General features: G+C 48.9%; 1 protein-coding gene across 4 annotated transcripts in view; it reads left to right on the top strand.

Annotated features, from left to right (window-relative positions):
- Window positions 1–21,628, top strand: part of PLXNB1 (plexin B1) — a 157,748-nt gene that overhangs the window by 81,655 nt on the left and 54,465 nt on the right. For all 4 annotated transcript variants that reach the window (XR_014522902.1, XM_083491024.1, XM_083491023.1 and 1 more), the window contains exons 6-16: window positions 2,463–2,591; window positions 7,064–7,164; window positions 10,740–10,872; window positions 11,773–11,929; window positions 13,212–13,320; window positions 13,405–13,513; window positions 16,019–16,882; window positions 17,840–17,965; window positions 19,324–19,446; window positions 20,554–20,647; window positions 21,432–21,598. Coding sequence is in view for 3 of the 4 variants with exons in the window: in XM_083491024.1 (XP_083347150.1) it covers window positions 2,463–2,591; window positions 7,064–7,164; window positions 10,740–10,872; window positions 11,773–11,929; window positions 13,212–13,320; window positions 13,405–13,513; window positions 16,019–16,882; window positions 17,840–17,965; window positions 19,324–19,446; window positions 20,554–20,647; window positions 21,432–21,598 (2,112 nt within the window). In the remaining variant the exon portion in view is untranslated. The remainder of the gene's footprint in view (window positions 1–2,462; window positions 2,592–7,063; window positions 7,165–10,739; window positions 10,873–11,772; window positions 11,930–13,211; window positions 13,321–13,404; window positions 13,514–16,018; window positions 16,883–17,839; window positions 17,966–19,323; window positions 19,447–20,553; window positions 20,648–21,431; window positions 21,599–21,628) is intronic.

Below are 21,628 nucleotides of genomic sequence, written 5' to 3'. Positions count from 1 at the left end.
AACGCATATCTTGTCTCAACAAAGATTGATCCGCAGATCAGGAAAAGTGTTTATTGCGTAATGTGTGCATGCAGGGCTATGCATGCTCAGATGCTCTGCAAATTGGATCGGGGCGGAGGGGAGATGAATTTTGCAACCTCTGCAAATTGTGGAAAGCGCACCAGTATGTGGGAATATTATTTGGTTCTTTTATATAGTTGATTGGATGGGTCCTAGCAGGAGGGATGCAGACTCAGGTTTTATATAGGGATGCAAGTGTTGCTGTGGTCTAAACTACTGAGCCTCTTGGGCTTGCCAATCCGCAAGGTCGGCTGTTCGAATCCCCGCGATGGAGTGAGCTTCCATTGCTCTGTCCCAGCTCCTGCCAACCTAGCAGTTCGAAAGCACACCAGTGCAAGTAGATAAATAGGTACCACTGTGGCGGGAAGGTAATCCCCATATTAACAGATTTCAGTCCTTAATTTGAAGGCTTTGGTGTCCTCTTTTTTGTGGGGTGGGACACCTAGCCCTGCCTTTTTCTTTAGCCTTTAGGTGTTTATTGTTGTCTCCCAAAGTTTTTAATTTAAGCTGCTTTGAGTTGTAAGAAAAGCAACTGAGAAATAAAGCAAACCATCACCGTCACTCCTGACCTCTGGCTGTCTGGGGCTGATGCATGTCCTGGCTTGCCCTTCTCTTAAACCAGGGGTCAGCAAACTTTTTCAGCAGGGGGCCGGTCCACTGTCCCTCAGACCTTGTGGGGGACCGGACAATATTTTTTTTGGGAGGGGATGGGAATGACCAAATTCCTATGCCCCACAAATAATCCAGAGATGCATTTTAAATAAAAGGACACTTTCTACTCATGTAAAAACATACTGATTCCCTGACTGTCCGTGGGCCGGATTTAGAAGGCGATTGGGCCGGATCCGGCCCCCGGGCCTTAGTTTGCCTACCCACCATGTCTTAAATCAACACTCTACCAGTCTCTTCCCCTTTTCCCACTTAGCCTGACCTATCAACCCAATGGGCATTGGGGAGCTGCCCTTCAAAAAAGGCAATGTTCGGTGCTCACAACTTTTCCCTGTCAACTCTTGGGCCTCAGTGCCACCTAGTGGCCTTCTTCCAGAGTCAGCGCAGGTGGCAGCTGTCCCCACAATGTGCCCCAGCTCCCGCCAGAAGCAATTGCTGCCTTTTGCACTTTTGCTGGGTGGTGGCTCCTTGTCTTGGTTTTGTGGCAGTTGCCACAACCAGGAGCTGCTAACTTTCCAGGCAATGTTCCTTCCAGTGTGTGACTGAGCGAGATAACCTGAGGGACACTGTCCCCTCTTACTTCCCTGCCAACCAGCAACTTCCCTGGGTTTTTCAATTTGCATTGCCATCATATTTTGGAGACAGTTGCCCAACTCCATTGTGGAACACTCAGCCTTATTCATTTAATGCAGGGCTTCCGAAAATTGGGCATCTAGCTGTTTTTGGACTACACTGGTTCTGTATTCTAGGGGTGATTGAAGTTGTAGCCCAAAGGCAGCTGGAGACCCAAGTTTGGGAAACCCTGATTTAATGGGAACGCCAGCAAGGCAATCCCTTCCCTTTTCCCTTGAGAGATGCAATGGCCTGATACTTTAGAAGCGCCCCTGTTTTCATTCCCTTTCTTTGCAAGCTGTGCACTCCCGTCTTCTGCTTGAATATGCTTTTAGAGCATTGTTGTTGTTTAGTCGTTTAGTCGTGTCCGACTCTTCGTGACCCCATGGACCAGAGCACGCCAGGCACTCCTGTCTTCCACTGCCTCCCGCAGTTTGGTCAAACTCATGCTGGTAGCTCCGAGAACACCATCCAACCATCTCGTCCTCGGTCGTCCCCTTCTCCTTGTGCCCTCCATCTTTCCCAACACCAGGGTATTTTCCAGGGAGTCTTCTCTTCCTAATGCTTTAGAGCATTAGGAGGAGGCAAACAGCAGTCATTTCCCTCCACACAAGATGTCAAGCTTTCTCTCTCCCTCATCCCAATACTTCATGGAGAAAATACTGTGCTTTGGGTCTTTGCTTAGAAGTAAAAATGGCGTTTGGTCCTTGGTTTGGCTTGCAATGCAGAAAGGCCTTAAGAGACAGCAAAGGCACTCAGTTTGCCTTGGTTTATTCTGGACACATTAAATGAGGGTTTCTGCTCACTGAGCGCAATGAGTAGATTTACAGTGGTTCCTCAGGTTACAAACGCTTCAGGTTACAGACTCCGCGAACCCAGAAATATTACCTCGGATTAAGAACTTTGCTTCAGGATGAGAACAGAAATCGTGTGGCGGCAGCGGGAGGCCCCATTAGCTAAAGTGGTTCTTCAGGTTAAGAACAGACCTCCAGAACGAATTAAGTTCTTAACCCGAGGTACCACTGTATTACTGAAAGAGTCTTAGGCTGGCAACAATGGCGTCCTTCTCTCCCTCCCCCTGAATTTGATACCTTTCCCCATTTTCATTTGCCGCCTTGCAGGTGTACTTGGGACCAATGGGAGACGCCAACCTGTACGCTTCTCTAGTGATCCAGCCGAACAGTGCCGTGAGTGGAGACCTCCTCTTCGACCTGCCCAAGAAGCACCTGTATGTCATGACTCAGTCTATGGTGAGAGCAAGTGAAAGTCCCTGCTGTGTATGGCTGCTGTCAGCCATTTTGGACAAGGCACAGAACACCTGGGGGTGGGGGGTGGGATTTTGTTTGGCGATTTTCTCTTCCTGAGCCAAGAGGCAGACACATATACTTTTAAAATCCTCTAATTTTTCTGATGCTGAGAATACCCTGCGGGAAAGGCGCTGCTGTTCTAGTTGGCCGCAGTGATCAAAGATATCTCTCCCCTCTGGGCCTTTCTCATGTGGCCTTGTAATAATAATAATAATAATAATAATAATAATAATAATAATAATAATAATATATTATTTGTATCCTGCCCATCTGGCTGGGTTTCCCCAGCCACTCTGGGCGGCTTCCAACAAAGATTAAAAATACATTAAAATGTCACACATTAAAAAATTCCCTGAACAGGGCTGCCTTCAGATGTCTTCTAAATGTCAGGTAGTTGTTTATCTCTTTGACATCTGATGGGAGGGCATTCCACAGGCTGGTGCCACTACCGAGAAGGCCCTCTGCCTGGTTCTCTGTAGCTTTGCTTCTTGCAATAAGCAAAGGCCTCAGCGCTGGACCTCAGCGTCTGGGCAGAACGATGGGGGTGAAGACTGGTTAGTCTTCTTGCCTCCTCCCACTCTGCCTGCCCTACAGCTGTGGGGGAGGCTGTGTGCAATCTGTTTTTTCTGTGCGGCATCTTTGCACAGCTCCATTTGTGCACGGGCGGCGCAACGTTACACAGGAGGAGCACAAGGCGCGATGTTTCGCTGATGTTAAAGGCATGGGGGGTATTACTTCAATCGCCGCGCTCCTCCTGCATAACATTGCGCCGCCCACGCACAAATGGAGCCGTGTGAAGGCCCGCACAGCAAAAACAGACTGCCTACAGCCTCCCTCCCAGCTGTAGGGCGGGCAGAGTGGGAGGAGGCAAGCAAAATACGGAGGCCCTGCGGGAAAGGCGAAAAGTGCCAAGAGTAATTAAAAAAAATAACTTCACCACTCTTCCCCCCCAACTCTGCACCCCCAAAAGTTCAGCGATTGTCGGTGAGGGAACAGCTGATAGGCGGCCTGTTAGACGCCTGCAGCTGTTAGCCTCTGGGCAATCCTCCCACCCCCCAAAAAAATTCAACAAGTCAGGGCAATTTCCCCCCATTTTCAATGTACAGTCATACCTCGGGTTGAATGTGCTTTGGGTTGAGCGCGTTCGAGTTGCGCTCCACGGCAACCTGGAAGTAATGGAGCTCATTACTTCTGGGTTTTGCCGCATGCGCAGACGCTCAAAATGACGTCATGCGCGGAAGCGGCAAAACGCGACACGCGCATGCGCAGACGTGCCGTCGTGGCTTATGTTGCGTTCAGGATGCGAACTGGGCTCCAGAATGGATCCCGTTTGCATCCCGAGGTACCACTATATTATTCCTCCAACAAGTGTATTCTTTCACCTGGAAACCTGATAATATAAACAAACAAACAAATAAATCAGTCAATCAATCAATCAATCAATCAGTCAATCAATCAATCAATCTCCAAATGGATTCCTTGAGAGGCTGGGTAAAAAATCTGATGGTCAAAAAAAGCATCCTGCCAAAATAATACAGTCATGCAGAACAACTTGGAATTGCTGAGATCCTCACGATACCGCAGCGGTTCTTGTTGGGCTTTCAAGAACGTTGATGGATTTCTCTCCCTGTGTCCCGCCGAGAATAATTGGGGAGAGCCTTCTGACACTCTTAGAATGTTGTGACCTCCTTTGAACTCGCAGCGCAGAGGAGGATGAAAATCCATATCTATTTATAGATAACAAAAGCTCCGGCAGTCATGCTAATATCCCAGAGGGATCATGAACATCTGAAGGCCGTTGAGTAATGGAAGAGGAAGGCCTTCATTCATTCATTAACAGTTGTAAAATGGTTATGAGGCTTGAGAAGGGGACCCGGTTCCTAAGCGTGCTTTCATTTAATTTATTTTACCTTGTTTGAGGCCTACCCTATTGTATCCCGAGGGTGCAAGGTCAGTAGCAATACTTAAGCCCAATCAGGCCCATAAGATGGGTGCGTTTTTATTTATTATTTTATTATTTATAAATTAATTGGATTTATATATACCGTCCTTCATCATACAATCTCAGGGTGACTCACAGAGCCGGGTATAGGCCAGCCTTTCCCAACCTGCTGAGCATAGCTGCCAACTTACAGATTTGAAAATAAGGGACCAGCAGCCTCGAAAATAAGGGATCAGCAGCCAAAATAAGGGATTTTGCTATTGTAAAGAGTTACATACGTTGGTAGGATTGACAGATGCTGTCAATCCAGCATGAGGCGGTTGCGGCGGCGCCCTTCTGCGTCCCTCCCCATCCCCACCTCTTCCTCCTCCCTTAGGCCGCCTCCTCAGCCACCGCTACCGCCTCCGGGCCCGCGGGCAGGGTGGGCAAGAGTCTCTCTCCCTCCCCCCGCTTCTGGCGGGGAAGGACCGATGGAACTCCTTGCGCCAGGACGACGGCGCCAGCGCGCTCGCTCTCTCTCACGGCGGAGGACCCCAAGCCGCTGCTTCCCTCCCGAGCCAGGCAAGCATGAAACCCGGGAAATTTAAGGGATATCATCAGTAAGGGACAGCAGCAGGACACGGCGCTGGGATAAGGGAGTTTCCCGCCAAATAAGGGACGGTTGACAGCTATGCTGCTGAGTGCTCTTCAGATGTTTTGGACTACAACTCCCATCAGCACCAGGTTGGAGGAGGCCGGCGTAAGCAGCAACATTCCAAACGTTGCATCCTGCAGCGCAGGGATAGGCGACGTGGTGCCCTCAGGATGTTGCCCGACTATGACTCCCATCAGCCCCAGCCAGCGTGGGATGATAGGAGTTGTAGTCCGGCAACACTTAGAGGGCACCGTGTTGTACATTTGCGTGCCGCCATATCAAAGCATCTCAGTTCCTTCCCTTCGTGTGTGTTTCACTCAACCGCATCTTTCTAATCGTAAAAGTGCTTTGGACAAATAAGAAGGGCTTCCTGACAAAAGGCAGACAGCGCAGCGGGGAAAAGAAAAACCGAGCAGATGGGAAGTGTCCGTTAAGACAAAGAGGCTGGGCTGGCTGCTCTGCAGCCCAGGCTATCTTATGCATCTCCCCCAGCCGCGTGTCATTTATCACTGTCTTATTCTTTATGCGCCTTCCACCAGGTTCCTGCTCACGTGACCGTGCCCTGTCCAAGTCGATTGGGAATTTCAAACCTTGAGAGGCTCCCTTGGCTGTTGCAAGCCAGAGCTGCCCGCTCCCCTCCATCTCCAACCCCAGAGGCAGCATAATCATCCCTTCCGGGCTTGTCGTCTGTTAACTCTTTTGGTAATTTTGCCATCAGAGGCAGGCAGCCTTGGAGGGGCGTATGTTCCATATAATTAAAACCAGAAATGCAGTAAATGAAATTTCAGGTTATTTATTACTGATGAAACCTGAAATGCTGCTTCTGAGTTATTTTTAAAGCACCCAGTTCCAGAAATAGAAGCGTTGGCTACTTTTCCTTACCGCAGCAAAAAAAAAAAAAATGTTTTGCAAAATGAAAGGGAAACAAAAAGTAAAGTTCCAACATTGCTAAGAATGGTATGGGTTTTTTTCTTTAGTGGGATAAAATGGGGTATCGTAATAATGACAGAATTAGCACACGGCATAAGATGGGAACAACCACCAGGTAAGTTCTTCGAATGTTGGGCTTTATTGGTTAAGTTTCGAAACAATTAAGTACCAAGACGCAATACGGCCCTGTAATGTTTTTGCTTTTCTGTCATTCTAAAACGTGGTGCACAGGAACCTTTCTAATATATTGTGCCGGACAAAGGTTTTAATGTAAGATGGCAACAAGCAGAGCTGCAATGTTTGGGGAGTGAAAAATAATTTTTAAAAACTGCTCCCCTGGAACACATGACGATTTATGGAAGGCTGCTTCTATTTAATGCTTTTAGCGCTGGAGTAATGTTCTGATTTTCTTTCCTTCAAAGAGTGTGGCTCTCTTCCTTGGTTCTTGATGTTACTTTCTTGTATCTCAGTTTTATCTGGGAAAACAATGAGATGGAAACACTGAGCGACTAAAAAGGTGTCGTGTTTCTTAACAAGGTGGTGGTGCTGGTGGTGGTGGTGGGGTTTAGTGGTTGTGTATAAACTTCCAAATCCAAAGCCTTGTTGTATTAACACAAAGAAGGGGGGGCTGCCTCCCCTCCCCTTTGGGAGTTTTTCCCCCTTTTTTAAAAAATAGGGAAATCTGTATGCCAGCTTGAGAGCTCATGTACTTACCCCCTCCACACACAAATCTGGGAGGGTTTGGGAAGTCTCCCTGACTCAGTCCCAACCTGTTGTCTTCTCTGCTATGGGAGTACCAGCAGTGGGGAGGATGGAAGCCCCAGAGATTTACACAGCTGCAACAAAGAGGCAGACTTCCCAATCTGCGGATGCCAGTTGACAGGCCGCTCTGTGGCTCTGCCTTTTCAGGTGACCAAGATCCCCATATTTGAGTGTTCCCAGTACCCCGACTGCGAGTCATGCTTGGCTCTGAGGGACCCTTATTGTGGCTGGTGCGTCCTCCAAGGAAGGTAAGACTCGGTTTTAAAACACAGTGGCTGCTTGCAGGCAAGATGCTTCCTGCGGCAGCAAGAGGGCTGGTGCGGTGGCAGAGGGGGAGGGCAATGGCTGATTTAGCTATTATTATTATTATTATTATTATTATTATTATTATTATTATTATTATTATTATTACTACTACTACTACTACCACCCATTTTCCTTAATAGAACTCAAGCAGTTTACAGATAAAAATAAAAACTGCTGAAAACATGGGGTGGGGGTGATTAAAGAACAGACATGGATAGAATTAAAACTATAGACATATATAATCCCAGGGTTGTGGGTTCAAGCCGCACATCAGGTTAAGATCCCTGCATTGCAGGGGGTTGGGCTAGATGACCCTTGTGGACCCTTCCAGCTCTACAGTTCTATGATAAAATCGATGAAAACCTTGCAAGTAATTGCAATAAAAACAGTATGGCACCAGCCCTTTCATTAGAAGCAGTCTGTTCCTGGAAGACTGTTTCCCCCTGCAAATCATGTGTCCTCCACTGTTTCTACCGCTTTGCCTTTAAATTGTCCCAGTACTGTAATGTATATGAACGCAATCCGTTCTGGAAGTCCATTTGATTTCAGAAAACATTCGAAAACCAAGGCACGGCTTCCGATTGGCTGCAGGAGCTTCTTGCACTCGATTGGAAACCGCGTTGGATGTTCGGCTTCCAAAAAACATTCACAAACCGGAACACTCACTTCCGGGTTTGCGGCCCAAACATTTTGTTCGGGAGCCAAAATATTAGAGTCACAAGGCGTTCCAGAACCAAGGTACGAATGTGTACACACACAAACACACAAACACACGTATGTATGTATGTTAACAGAGCTCTTTCACGTATGCAGTAATTTTGTTAGGAAATGCATTTTATTAAGAGTTTTCAACATACAATACAATACAATACAATACAATACAATACAATACAATACAAGCCAACGTATTTTTTTAAAAAATGTAACATTAGCAAATGTCTGGCCCAAGACAGGAGAGCACACGTGATTCCTATTCTGTTCTAGCCTCTGCCTCATTGAAACACAGTGCTATACTCAGGCCTTGCTGATGGGTTTCACACAGGCCTCTAGTTCAGCCTTTCTCAACCTGTGGTCCCCAGATGTTGTTGAACTACAACTCCCATCACGCCTAGCTAGCAAGGCAGAGCTCAGGGATGATGGGAGTTGTAGTCCAACAACATCTGGAAACCCACAGATTGAGAACCAGTGCTCTAGTTGGTCCTCATGAGAACAGGATACTGGACTAGATGGGTTCATTTGATAGAACTAGATGGGCCTTTGACCTGACTCAACTGGGCTCTCTTACGTTCTCAATTCGAAACTGATCACTCCATCAAGAGTTGCTCGCAGTCACTGAAAGAGGACTGCAACTTGCACAAATTCCAGGGAGAGACATGCTTGTTTGGGGAGTTAAACGTTTCCTTGTTTGCTTCAAACTGGCTAAACCTGCCTCCGAAACCCTCGTTTTTTACGCTTGGGGCGAAGGAGAGAGGAGTTGTTTCGGCTGGCCACAGGGGTTAAAAAGGATGTGGGGAACACAATGACTTCTTCTGCAGGGAAGGAAGGGAATTATTTCCTGTCCCTTGGAGGAGGATCACAGCAGAAGCAGCCACCCTGGGGAGTGCAGGCCGGGGGCTCGGATTTCTGCCAGCTGGTGGCTGAGGCTGGGCCAACTGGCCAGGGGGCAGAGAGGGCACTGGAGGAGCAGAGATTGACACTTGGGATTGAACGAGATTTATTATTTAATTTTTTTAAACACGTGCTAGTTGGGTGGATTATACTTTTCCGAGCCACAGGGTTGCATTTTGCCCACTAACTTGGACAGAAAATTGCAAGAATGTCCACGCAAAGCGTGCAATCACCCCCACAGAGCAGTCATAGGTGTGCAGTTTATGGCGAAGGAACAACAAATGAATTGTGTTGGGAGCTGTCAGTCTGCAAACACCTTAGGCCAGGGATGGGGAACCTGTGGCCCGCAAGATGCTGTTGGCCTACAGTTCCCATCAGCCCTGGCCACTGGACATGCTTGCTGGGGCTGATGGGAGTTGGAGTCCAACACCATCTGGAGAGCCACAGAGACTCCATCCAGGAGTCTCCATCAGAGGAGATTGGGGGGCTACCGGCCAGTTGGGGATGGAGATAACTGTTCTGTGTGACTTGTTTTGGAACAGAAGAGCTTAGTGGGAGTGGTGGCAGTTGTAAGGTTTTACAGTTGTCATGGACCATCCTCGCAACGCACGCACACAGTGTGCCACAGTTGAGGCCACCATCCGTTTTGCAAGCAGTGCTTGTGGAACGACTCAGTGCCACAACATAACAGGGCATTGGCCGAACCACAGTTAAAGCAAGCCAACAGCAAACCATGACATCACACCATGGTTTGTTATCAGGAGCCAAACCATAGCTTTTTTTGTTTTTAAAGAACAGTTTAATCGAACAAAATGAAAAGGCCTGTTGTAGAATTATAAAAGGTAACAATTAAGTTTCCATATGCAGTCGTACCTTGGTTCTCGAACGTAATCCGTTCCAGAAGTCCATTCGACTTCCGAAACGTTCGAAAACCAAAGCGCAGCTTCCGATTGGCTGCAGGAGCTTCCTGCACTCAAGCGGAAGCCGCGTCGGACATTCGGCTTCTGAAAAATGTTCGGAAACTGGAACACTTACTTTCAGCGTTCGGGAGCCAAAATGTACGAGTACGAAGGCGTTCGAAAACCAAGATACGACTGTATACTTATTTAACGTTTAAGTAATCTTATCCAAAAATAATAATAAAGGAACCAAACCATAGCTAGTCTTCTAGACTGGGCTCGGACGTTCAAGCAAGCTGCGCCTAGGCCAGGCAAACCATGGCTTAGCATTATGCGGACGTCATTTGGATCATGTTCAGCAAATTCATAATAGCTGTGTTCTTTCTGGGCGGGGAGAACCTTGCCTCACATTCTGGACGCATCCACTTTTGTGCCAGGTAATCTTCTCTGTCTGTTTGCTTATGGGCGAGCGCTTGACTGGAGAGAAAAAAGGTCCTCTTGTCAGGAAATCTTGCCTCTCAGGAGAAACTGGCCACTCTCCAGGTACCCGGCTTGATCTCCTGTTGACCTCCCTGTCTGCATTCCCAAGCAGGATCCAGGCTAGGTCACGATCGGCGATCCTCCTCAAGCGTGAGAAGAACACACCACTCTTCCCTGCCCCCCCAGGCAGGGGAAAGAGATAGACAGAAATGTATTTACATGCCTTTATTTCTGTCTTTGCAGCATTTCAGAGAAACACGTCTGCTCTCTTCAAACTTCAACAGCAGAGAGACAAACTCCACCTCCTGTACTTCCTGTACAGGTCAAATTACACTCTGAGCTAAATCCGGTGCTCAGCACTGTGAATAGACTGTCCCTTTGTTCCCACGGTACAGTCTCAACATTCCCACCATGTTTTGCTTTCCAGCTAGCTGCAGCTCGCTGCCGCATTGCTCCTTTTCCGTAACACCTCTCCCTTTTAGGGCAGTCCAAGGTCTCCATTCTGTTTTCCTGTATACGTATCTCTGCAGGTGCAGCCGTCGCTCTGAGTGCTCCAGGTTCAAAGTGAGTGAGCAGTGGCTGTGGGGTTTTGAGTCCACCCAGCAATGTCTTTCCGTCCAGTCCCTAAGCCCGGCCAACATCAGCAGAGAAGAACAGAAAAACGTGAGCTATTAGGATGAGTAAAATGTCTCTCTCTGCCCTAGCCCCGCCGTGCCCCCATTTTTGAAGGCTGTGAAGTCATTTGTGAAGGGGTTGGGAAGTTGTTTGTGCTTTTCCCTGCAGTAGCTGTTTAATAAATATTTTGAATAAACATTCACAAACTTTTTATTGATAATAATCAGCTAAATCGTTTGAGGACCTATACAACTGTGTAACATGCAGAAAACATGCATTACAAAACATGTGTAACATGCATTTTTAGAGAAATCAAAGACTGGAACTGAGGGAAGTCGGGGGATGGAGGTGGGTGGGTTCTGTGGGGGGAGGGAGGGAGGGGAGGAAAAATGGGGGGGAGAAATAAGGATGATATGTTTCTGGATAATATGTTTTGTTTTAATTTTGAAATAAAAAGTTATTTAAAAGAATAGTCTGGGAGCCTGTGTGGCTGATGCACCATAGCATCTCGTGTGCAAGAGCATGTTCATCTCGTGCATTTATGAGGTTCCCCAAGCAAGCGCAGAATCTGGCGTCTGGGAGAACAATGTATTCCTTTTATTTTGTATTAAACAAAGTATGTCGTCCTCACAGTTCCAGAAAACACGCCTTGGAAACAAAGCCTTTGGTGTTTGCGTGATACTTTTAAGTTTGAATATTTTGAGGAGGATTTTTTTTTTAAAAAAAAAATAATAATCTGCAGATAAAAAAAGTTAGTCGAAAGATGTTGCGAGCTCTCGAGAACCGGTACTTAATGTGTTCTACTCACCTGTTTTTTCATGCCCTTGTTCTTTCCATCACGGACCCCCCCCATTCTCCTCCAGTTTCAGAAGGTGAGATAATGCCAATTAGAGGAGAATCTTCCTTAGGACGGCAAGGTATTGATCTGTCCGTTCTCTTGATTGGCAGGTGTTCCTCACTCTTTCGGATTTGCCAGCCCTGCGGGACGGAGAGTCCTACACGTGTTTCTTTGAAGAGTATGAGAGCCCCGCAGTGCCAATGGGGTCCGGCATCATGTGTCTTTCACCAGATCCCAGCCATGCGCCAGTTTTGAAAGCAGGGACAGGTGAGTGCCAGGATAGATAGATTAGATAGATAGATAAAGGTAAAGGGACCCCTGACCATTAGGTCCAGTCGTGGATGACTCTGGGGTTGCGGTGCTCATCTCTCTTTCTTGGCCGAGGGAGCCGGCGTACAGCTTCCGGGTCATGTGGCCAGCATGACTAAGCCGCTTCTGGTGAACCAGAGCAGCGCACGGAAACGCCGTTTACCTTCCCGCCGGAGCGGTACCTATTTATCTACTTGCACTTTGACATGCTTTCGAACTGCTAGGTTGGCAGGAGCAGGGACCGAGCAACGGGAGCTCACCCCGTCGCGGGGATTTGAACCGCCAACCTTCTGATCGGCACGTCCTAGGCCCTGGTTAACCCACAGTGCCACCCGCATCCCAGAGATAGATAGATAGATAGATAGATAGATAGATAGATAGATAGATAGATATAAAAGCCACAGTGTGTGCATGGTGTGAGTATTTCATGAAGGGCAAGTGGGCCATTTCTCAGGGCCTGAAGCTGCCTGGAGTTGATTATTGAATTTATATTCCTCCCCAAGGAGTCCAGGGTGACACACAGATGCACCGTTTAAAGCAAAGGCATAGCAGACATTCTAAAACAGATTAGAACATTGACACAACAGATTAAGACATTTGATTAAACACGGCATTTTTATAGGGGGAGTCACTTGTGAAGCGATCCGAACCTTGGTGCTCTTATCAGTTTGTTGCTTTTTCGAATGTCTTTTCCCATCTGGCCACTTGTTGCTTCGTTAGTCTTTTCCCACTTTCTTTTCCCTTCATCCACGCCGGGAGAGAGACTGCTTTTCTCTTCCCAGCCGTCTCTCCCTCTCCGTTGACCCCAGTCGCTGCTCCCTTGCCAAGATCCCATGTGATCCCTGCCAAAAAATCTCATGAGCCTTGACCCCCCCTCCTTCTCCTCCTCTGCCAATGCACTATTTTGCGACCGAGTCATGAATAAACACCCCCTGCGTCAGATGAAGCTGAGAGACATTTGTTCCTGCAATCTGATCAATCACGCGTCCTTATTTTAGGAAGACGTGCAGGTTGTTTTCTTACTTAAAAAGAAGATCTGAAGAAAACGACAACATTTATTCTTCAAGTGGTGGATTTGCAGAATGTGTCTTCCTTGCTTAAAAAAAAAATCTGTTATCAACTAGAATCTTTGACTATGTTCCATTAGAGTAGATACATATTTTTCTCTCTTTTCCCATCATCTGAATAGGATGCTGCCGAACTGTGTTTTGAGGGTTGCCTTTTTTCTTTCCATTTCCAGACCACGTAACCATTCAGCTGATGGTGCGCTTCAACGACGTCTTTATTACCTCAACGCCTTTCTCCTTCTACGACTGCAGGGCGGTGGCTCTTCTGAGGAAATCGGCGCCGTGAGTCCTGCCTGTTTCCACATTATCGCAGCAGGCATCAGATTTGATGGGGCCTCCTCAACCTTGTTCTTGTGTCGTTTTCAGGTGCCAGGGATGCGTGAGCAGCCACTGGGGATGCAATTGGTGTGTCCACCAGCACCTCTGTACACATAAAGATGCCTGTGAAAAAGGAACCGTTATCTACAACGAGAGGGTGTGTGTCTTTCGTAGCTCTCGTCTGCTGATTGGTTCCTGTCAGATATGCGTCCCAGTAGCCAGAGGGCGGCCATTTTGAAGCCCTAGTATTCAGGGTACCAAGAGAGTGGGCCTCTAGAACTTTCCGTGCTCTAGAGAACGTGCTGGGCAACCTGTGGTGCTCTAGATGTTGCTGAACTACGACTTCCATTGTCCCTGGACATTGACCATGGTGACCGGGGCTGATGGGAGTTGATGTTCAGCGGCATCTGGAGGACCAGACGTTCCTCACATGTGCTCTAGAGAGTATGTGGGTGGCTCCAACAGAAGGTGCTCATCTAGGATGAAGGTAGCTGCCCCAGGACCATGAAAATGAGTAACCCAAGTTCCCTTTGCTCAAGTGAACAATTTATTCCCTGTAGAAAAGGGGCGGGGAACCTGCCCTGTATAGGGAAGCTGCTGCTGCTTCTACTTTATTTTTTATTTTGACAAAGTAATAATAAAAATAAATAGAAATAAAAATGTGCACCCCAAACCCTGAGACAATTCCATTGTAACTATCCAACCTCCCAAAATTGCGGTGGTTTGACCCCTTTCCATTTTTAACATTACAAATTCTCCAAACAGCTTCCAGATCTCCTCAAAATCATTTCTCCTACATATTCCCCGTCTTACCTTAATGGCACATGATAGTCTTTAATAACTATATCCCACACCTCTATATACCATTCTTTCATTTTATATTAACCTTGCCCCTTCCACTTCCTAGCTATAATAACTCGTGCAGCTGTCAATAAATTAGTGAGCAATTCCTTCATAGCCTGAGAATACAGTGGTACCTTAGGTTAAGTACTTAATTCGTTCCGGAGGTCCGTTCTTAACCTGAAACTGTTCTTAACCTGAAGCACCACTTTAGCTAATGGGGCCTCCTGCTGCCGCCGCGCTGCCAGAGCACGATTTCTGTTCTTATCCTGAATTAAAGTTCGTAACCTGAAGCACTATTTCTGGGTTAGCGGAGTCTGTAACCTGAAGCGTATGTAACCTGAAGCGTCTGTAACCCGAGGTACCACTGTCTAGGAAAGCTTCTAATGTTTTATGGTGTTTTTTATATTTTGTTGGAAGCCACCCAAGTGGCTGGGGCAATCCAATCAGATGGGTGGCTAATAATAAGAATAATCCCTAACCGTTAGGCATGATGGCTGGGGCTGATGGGAGTTCAGCAACACTTGAGGAGCCACAAGTTCCTTGTGCCAACCACATATCCTTTGCCTTAGCTCCTGTTTTGAATTCCTCTGAAAGCGGGGCAATCTGCCAGAGATTGGGCTTTGGGAGGAAAACGTGAGTGTCTGCAGCATGGGAAGCAGCGCTGTGTGAAAATTCAGCCTGCTGAATTAGCTGTTGGTAGCAGACCTGCTCTGAATTTAATCAGATGTGTTCTGACCCACGGAAGCTTAAGCCACAATATACCGTATTTTTCGCTCCATAAGGCGCACCGGAACATAAGGCGCACCTAGTTTTTAGAGGGGGAAATCAAGAAAAAAAATATGATTTCCCCCCTCCCTCCCAGAGCTTCTCGAGGCTGCCGGGAAAGCCTGGGTCCCCCCCCCCAGCCCCAAAGAGCAAAGAAGCTTCTGCCATAGCCACTCGCAACCTCTCCGGCCGGGAGAGGCTGCACGTGGCTAAAGAAGCCCCACCTCCCGCAAAAACCCACAGGAGCCGTGCACCCTTTAAGGAGCGTGTGGCTCCTGCGGGCTCTTCTACGAGGAGGAAGAAGCGACTGACTGGCCGCGTCAGTCCCTTCTCCCTCCTGGGGAAAAGCCCGCAAGAGCCTCGCAGAGCTTGTGTGCAGCTCTTGGGGGCTTTTCCTGCCTGCCTCCCCCCTGCATTCGCTCCATAAGACGCACACAAATTTCCCCTTCTTAGGAGGGAAAAGGTGCATCTTATGGAGCGAAAAATACGGTATTTGTTAAATCTGCAGTGTGCAGAGTTGAACGGTAGAGTTGGAAGGGACCACGAGGATCATCTGGTTGAAGGCCCCTGCAACGCAGGAATCTTTTGCCCAACAGGGGACTCGAACCCACAACCCTGAGGTTAAGAGTCTCATGCTCTACTGACTGAGCTACAGGAGACTGTCCTTCTGGAAGCTCTTGCGCGATGGAGAAACCAGAGGAGCTTTGCAGCATAGGGATAAGAAATAGGCAGATATGCAGTGGGGGAAGGACTGGGCGGTGGAGCATGTGCTTTTGTGTACAGAAGGCCCTAGGTTCAATATTCAGCAATTATAGAGACACTCTGGGGAGCCTCTGCCAGCCAGTGTAGGTAGAACAATTGTCTGACTCACCACAAGAGGCCTTCACTCAGACCAGGAAACTCGTAAGGCCTGTTGAGGAAAAGTTGGAAGGGATGCCTGCTTGGCGAGGAGCCACTTAGTTCTCTTCCCACCCACAAAAGTCCAAAAACGGTATCCTTCTGTTGTTGTCTTCCTCTGGCCCTGACTGGCTGCCTCTTCTCTCCCCCCCTCCAGGCTCAAATACCAGCCTTCACCCCATGGCCTTCTGCGGCCACCCCAGACGCAGCAGTGTCCCCTTCGTCTCCTCCGACCACGGCCACCGAACCTGCCGTTCTCCCGGCCACGCCTGTGGCCACCTCCACTCCCAGTCCCACCACCATACCTGCCGTCCCTCTCACCACCCCGCTGGCAACTCCTGCCACAACCCCTCTGCCGCCGGAAACCCCCAGCCCCACGCATGCGCCAGCCCCGACCACGGATGGCCTCACTTCGCTGGGGACAGACGCTCCGACGCAGCCTCCGACCGACGTGCCTGCCACGGCCAGCCCTACCTCCGAGGCTGTCTCCAGCGCCCAGCCGGAAACGGAGGGCTCCGTGACGCACTCTACCTCTGAACCTGTCCTTGGCCCCGAAGACTGGTCCACGTCCCCTCCTGCCACTGTGGCTGATGGCACCCTGTGGCCTCATGTGAAGGCCCAGACGCCTTCCCCCGATGCCGAAAACTCGACATCGGCTCCATCAGCTGCCCCTGAGGCCCTCACCTCTCCCGTTCCAACCTCCCTCGCCCCCAACCAGACAGGAAGCGCCCCCAACTCTTCGGTTGACTTGCGTCCGGAAGATCTGGAGACGGAGCTCGCGACTTCTGAGGTGCCGCCTGCTACGGGCTTTCCTGACTGGCCTCCGGGGGACAGCTCTGAACTCGAGGACAGTGTGGAATGGGTAGATTCTCTGCCGCCCGAGAACGACACGTCCTCCTTCTCCGCCTCCATCCTCCTCTCGGGCGACGGGGACTCCTCAGAGAGCGACGTCTCTGATATCCCCAGAATCCTCAACCCGGGCCTGGACTACCAGTACGACGCGCCTGGGTTTCTCGACTTGGTGAGTCTCGAGAACCTCAGGCATGAGGACTAGGAACTTGAGAACGGGAACTTTGCGAGGCAGGGAGCAACCTTTTGTTGTTGTTGAGGGGCATGTTCCCCTGGGGGGTCATCTGCCATGGGCCCCATGTGCAATGGTGGGCAGGCATGGTTGGAGGCAAAACCAAAGGTGCATGAAATTAGGCCAAGGGCTGCGCATGGTCTTAGGGCCACAGGTTGCCCAATCCTGACTTAGAAGTATGCTGCGTTCAGACTATTTTTATTGCGGCCTTCACCAGCCGGTGGCCCTCCCCTGTTGGCTGATGGGAGCACTTGGAGGCCCCCACGTTGGTGAAGGATTATTTAAGGCCTGACAGACCCAACTGCAGTACACATCTGCAGTCTGCCATGGAAACATATTGTATTTTTCGCCCCATAAGACGCACCTGACCATAAGACGCACCTAGTTTTTAGAGGGGGGGTGCAAGAAAAAAAGTATTCCTTAAAGGGAGTGCTAAGCAGAGCCTGTAAGCATCCCAGGCTCTGCTCAGAACTTCCTTTCACGAGCCGCGTGGAGCGTGTGTGCGGCGCTTGCAGGCTTTTCCCCGAGGACGGAGAAGGGCAGCCCGCCACTGCATTCGCTCTGTAAGACGCACACACATTTCCCCTTACTTTTTAGGAGGGAAAAAGTGCGTCTTACAGAGCGAAAAATACGGTGTTATAATGGTTCCCTAATCCACAGCCTTTCCAGCATGGTTGAAAGAGTCGGCCTCCCGTTTCGTAGAGTCATGGAACTGTAAAGTTGGAAGGGACCCAAAGGGTCATCTCATTGAAGCCCCTTCAATTTTCCAACAGCGCCGTAACATTTCTGATCCGCTGTCTTTCTTTTTCGGGCTGGAGGTTTTTTGGAGCAGCAGCAACAAAGCTGTGCGGGCAAATCTCTTCCTGACTTCTTTCTGCCTCGCTTGTGTGTTTTCAGAACGAGGAGCTGAGCCAGGGACCGGAAGCCTGTCCCTGTGTGCGGGGCATTCAGGGGTCCTCGCTGATGCCCGTCAATGTGCAGAGAAAGATCACACTGATAGGGAGCAACTTCCACCTCTACCAGGTAAACCTAGAGACTGAGCTCAGGCACTCGGGGGGTTGGGGAGGCGGTGCAAAACCCTGCTTATGAAGATGCTTAGCAAAAGCTTTCAAAGGGAAGGATTGCTGTTTCGTTGCTTTTCTTATTAACTATTGTGCTTTTTTGTTGTGTTTTTAATCTTGCGAACTGCCCTGAGATCTTTTGATAAAGGGTGGTATATAAATCCTATTATTATTATTATTATTATTATTATTATTATTATTATTAATCCTATTATTATTATTATTATTAATCCTATTATTATTATAAATCCTATTATTATTATTATTATTATACCACTCTCTACCCACAGGTGGTATTATTATTATTATTATTATTATTATTATTATTATTATTATTATATTAATAATAGGAAACAAAAAACAATGTGTAACAGAAAAAGAAGCAGAGAATTGGTTTAAAAGTGTGTGAAAGAAAGTAATAGAAGTGGAAAGAAATTGCAAATGAGTAGATTGGAAGTTCAACACAAGGGTGGGGTGAGGGGTAAGGGATGGTGGTGGGAAAAATAAATATATGTGGGATTAAGTGTGAGTATGTATGAACATTTTAAAGGATTGTATGAATTGTATGTTTGTATATCCGTAACGCCTGGCGTGCTCTGGTCCATGGGGTCACGAAGAGTCGGCTCAGTATTGCCAACACTGACTGGCAGCAGCTCTCTAGGGTTTCCGGCAGCGGACACACACCCAGGCTTACCTGGAGAGGCCAGGAACTGAACTTGGGACCTTCTGTGTGCAAAATATCATTCATTTATTTAATTAATTTATATACCACCCTATACCCGGGGGGTATTTCCTCTGCCACTGATCTGTCCTTAAGAGCTGATCCAATGCTGGCACTGATTTTTAACCCTTGGATCCAAGATAGAGACGCAATGGCGGCAAATCTCTCTTGTTAAATGCAACTGTGAGCTGCTGCCTGGAGGGATATTTGATAGGTTCCGTCATCTAGAGAGACATGGCCCCGCCTGCTTTTGGCTTTGGCCCCACCCACTCCTGGCATGCAGACTCCCTCCCCCAACAAATTATCCTCAGCAATAATAAAAGGAGCCCACCTGTGTCCTGAACACCTGTGTGGATGAACAGGAACAGCCCATCCCATTAAAAGATGCTAGAAGTGGGCCGAGGAGTTCGTGATCTGCGAATGCCTCTCTCCCAGAAGCTGCTTGCCCTGTCACAGGACCGAGCGTAGAGACACTGACATGGGGAATTAGCCGTAGATGATGAAAGTGAACAGGGGACATCCACAGTGTTGTATGGAGCTTAGCACCGCAGCGAGGGTTCGTAGGATTCAGCCCCTGTGCTTCTTCCATCTTTTAAAAGGATAATCTATGGGAATATGAATGCGTGTTGGTCCTGGAAGGGAAGACCTTGAGTGTGGAGGCGTATATCGTACAGGACGAAACCAATCCATCCCTTTGCTACATCACATGCCAGCTGCACCAGGTAAGGCCTTCACGGAAGAGGAGCCTGTGCTCGAGTTTCCGCGAGTGCTGACCTCAGAATCTTCAAAAAGGGGAGTAGTTACCGTATTTTTCGCTCCATTGGACGCACTTTTTCCCCTCCAAAAATTGAGGGGAAATGTGTGCGTGTCCTATAGAGCGAATGCAGGCTTTTGCCATAGCCGCGCGCAACCCCTCTGGCAGGGAGAGGCTGCATGGGGCTATGGCTTCTTTAGCTCTACGCAGCCTCTCCCGGCAGGGAGGGATTGCGCGGGGCTAAAGAGGAAGCCAAAACAGCCAGCGCGATCCATCCCGCTCGCTGCCTTGGCTTGTGCCATAGCCGCGCACAACCCCTCCGGCAGGGAGAGGTTGGTGCGCAGCCTGTATGCTGCTCTTTGGGGCGGGGGGGAGATTTTTTAAATTGATTTCCCCGTCTAAAAACTATGGTCCGGTGCGCCATATGGTGCGAAAAATACGGTATCACCTCACTTACACATAAAAAAACCAAGAATAAACCCCAAATACCTGCACCTCCCCTCCTCAGAAGGAGGATGGGGAATCCCCAACATAGAACTACAGTGGTGCCTCGCAAGACGAAATTAATCCGTTCCGTGAGTCTCTTCGTCTAGCGGTTTTTTCGTCTTGCGAAGCAACCCTATTAGCGGCTTAGCGGATTAGCGCTATTAGCGGTTTAGCGGCTATTAAAGGTTTAGCGGATTAGCGGCTAAAAGGCTATCAGCGGCTTAGAAAAAGGGGGGGAGCGGAAAAAAATCAGAACACTCGCAAGACGTTTTCGTCTTGCAAAGCAAGCCCATAGGGAAAATCGTCTAGCGGGTTTTCCGTCTTGCGAGGCATTCGTCTTGCGGGGCACCACTGTATACTACATCGCCACATAATCCCATACATTCTAGAAAACGAGACGAAGCAATGTATACACACACACACATATATACATATATATTTGTCCAGTAGCACCTTAGAGACCAACTTAAGTTTGTTCTTGTTCTTGGTATGAGCTTTTGTGTGCATGCACACTTCTTCAGATACGGTGACTCTCCAGCTCTATGTAATACCGATTTATTTATTTGTTTGCCTTTGGTCTCTCTTTCAGTACAGCTACTCAGCCCCCCAGCTGGAATTCAGTGCCGTGATTTTCGTGCAGCGGAAGAGGCGCCTGCGTGTGGACAGCGTCGATGATCTCCACGGTACAGGAAAAGGGGCACAGGGAGAATCGTGGGGGTTCTGGAGCTGGTAAAAGGGGGAGACAGGGAATCACTGCAACTTTAGGTCAGTCTTCCCCAACCTGGTGCCCGCCAGATGTTTTGAGCTGCAGCTGCAATCATCTCCACCTAGCACAGCAGCCATGGCCGATGGGAGTTGCAGATCCAGTTGCATACAGCTCCGCGGTTAGGCAAACTGGGGCGGCCGTCTCAGGTGGCAGAAAGCCCCCCCCCAGTGGCACCCCTGTGTAGAAGCAGCGCCGGTATCTCATGCGATCCTGCCCGAAATTGGCACCCGTGCCAATGCTGCTTCTCCACCAGGGGCTGAGGCTGCAAGGAGCGTGGAGAAGCTGTGCTGGCAGTCATAGGTACGGCAGCGGGAGTGGCAGCCAGGACAAGGTGAAACGGGACATGTTTCCCCTGCCCTACAATGCAGGAATCGCAGCTAAAGCATCCCTGGCAGACGGCCACCCATTCTCTGCTTTAAAATCCCCAAGGAAGGAGAGCCCACCACATCCCGAGGGAGCCCATTCCACTTTCAGAAGAGTCTTCCTGGTGTTTAGCCAGAATCTCTTGTCATTTGAATCCATTGAGTCCTACCATCTGGGGTGAGCAAAGAGGGAGGGAAGGAATGTGATACCCCTATACCCGGGCCTCTTATGCCGCTTTGTCTGCATTGCCTAATTTCCGCATCCAGAGGACTGTGCTAGCAGGGACTCACCCATACCTCTCTCCCTCCCTCCCTCCCTCTCTCTCTCATTTTCCGCAGTGACCCTGTACAATTGTTCTGTGGGGCACTTGGACTGCAGCCGCTGCCAGACGGCTGATGCCAAGTACGGCTGCGTGTGGTGCAGTGGGGAGCAGCCCAGCTGCCTGTTCCGCGACTCCTGCAAAGAAGATGTGGCGGACACATGCCCGGCTCCCCTGATTCACGCCGTGAGTAACAGTTTGGTGGGGCGGGAGCCA

This window comes from Podarcis liolepis (genome assembly GCF_965112155.1).
Source record: "Podarcis liolepis genome assembly, chromosome: 2".
In the NCBI taxonomy this organism is placed as follows: Eukaryota; Metazoa; Chordata; class Lepidosauria; order Squamata; family Lacertidae; genus Podarcis; species Podarcis liolepis.
This window is presented reverse-complemented; position numbering and strand designations above follow the sequence as displayed.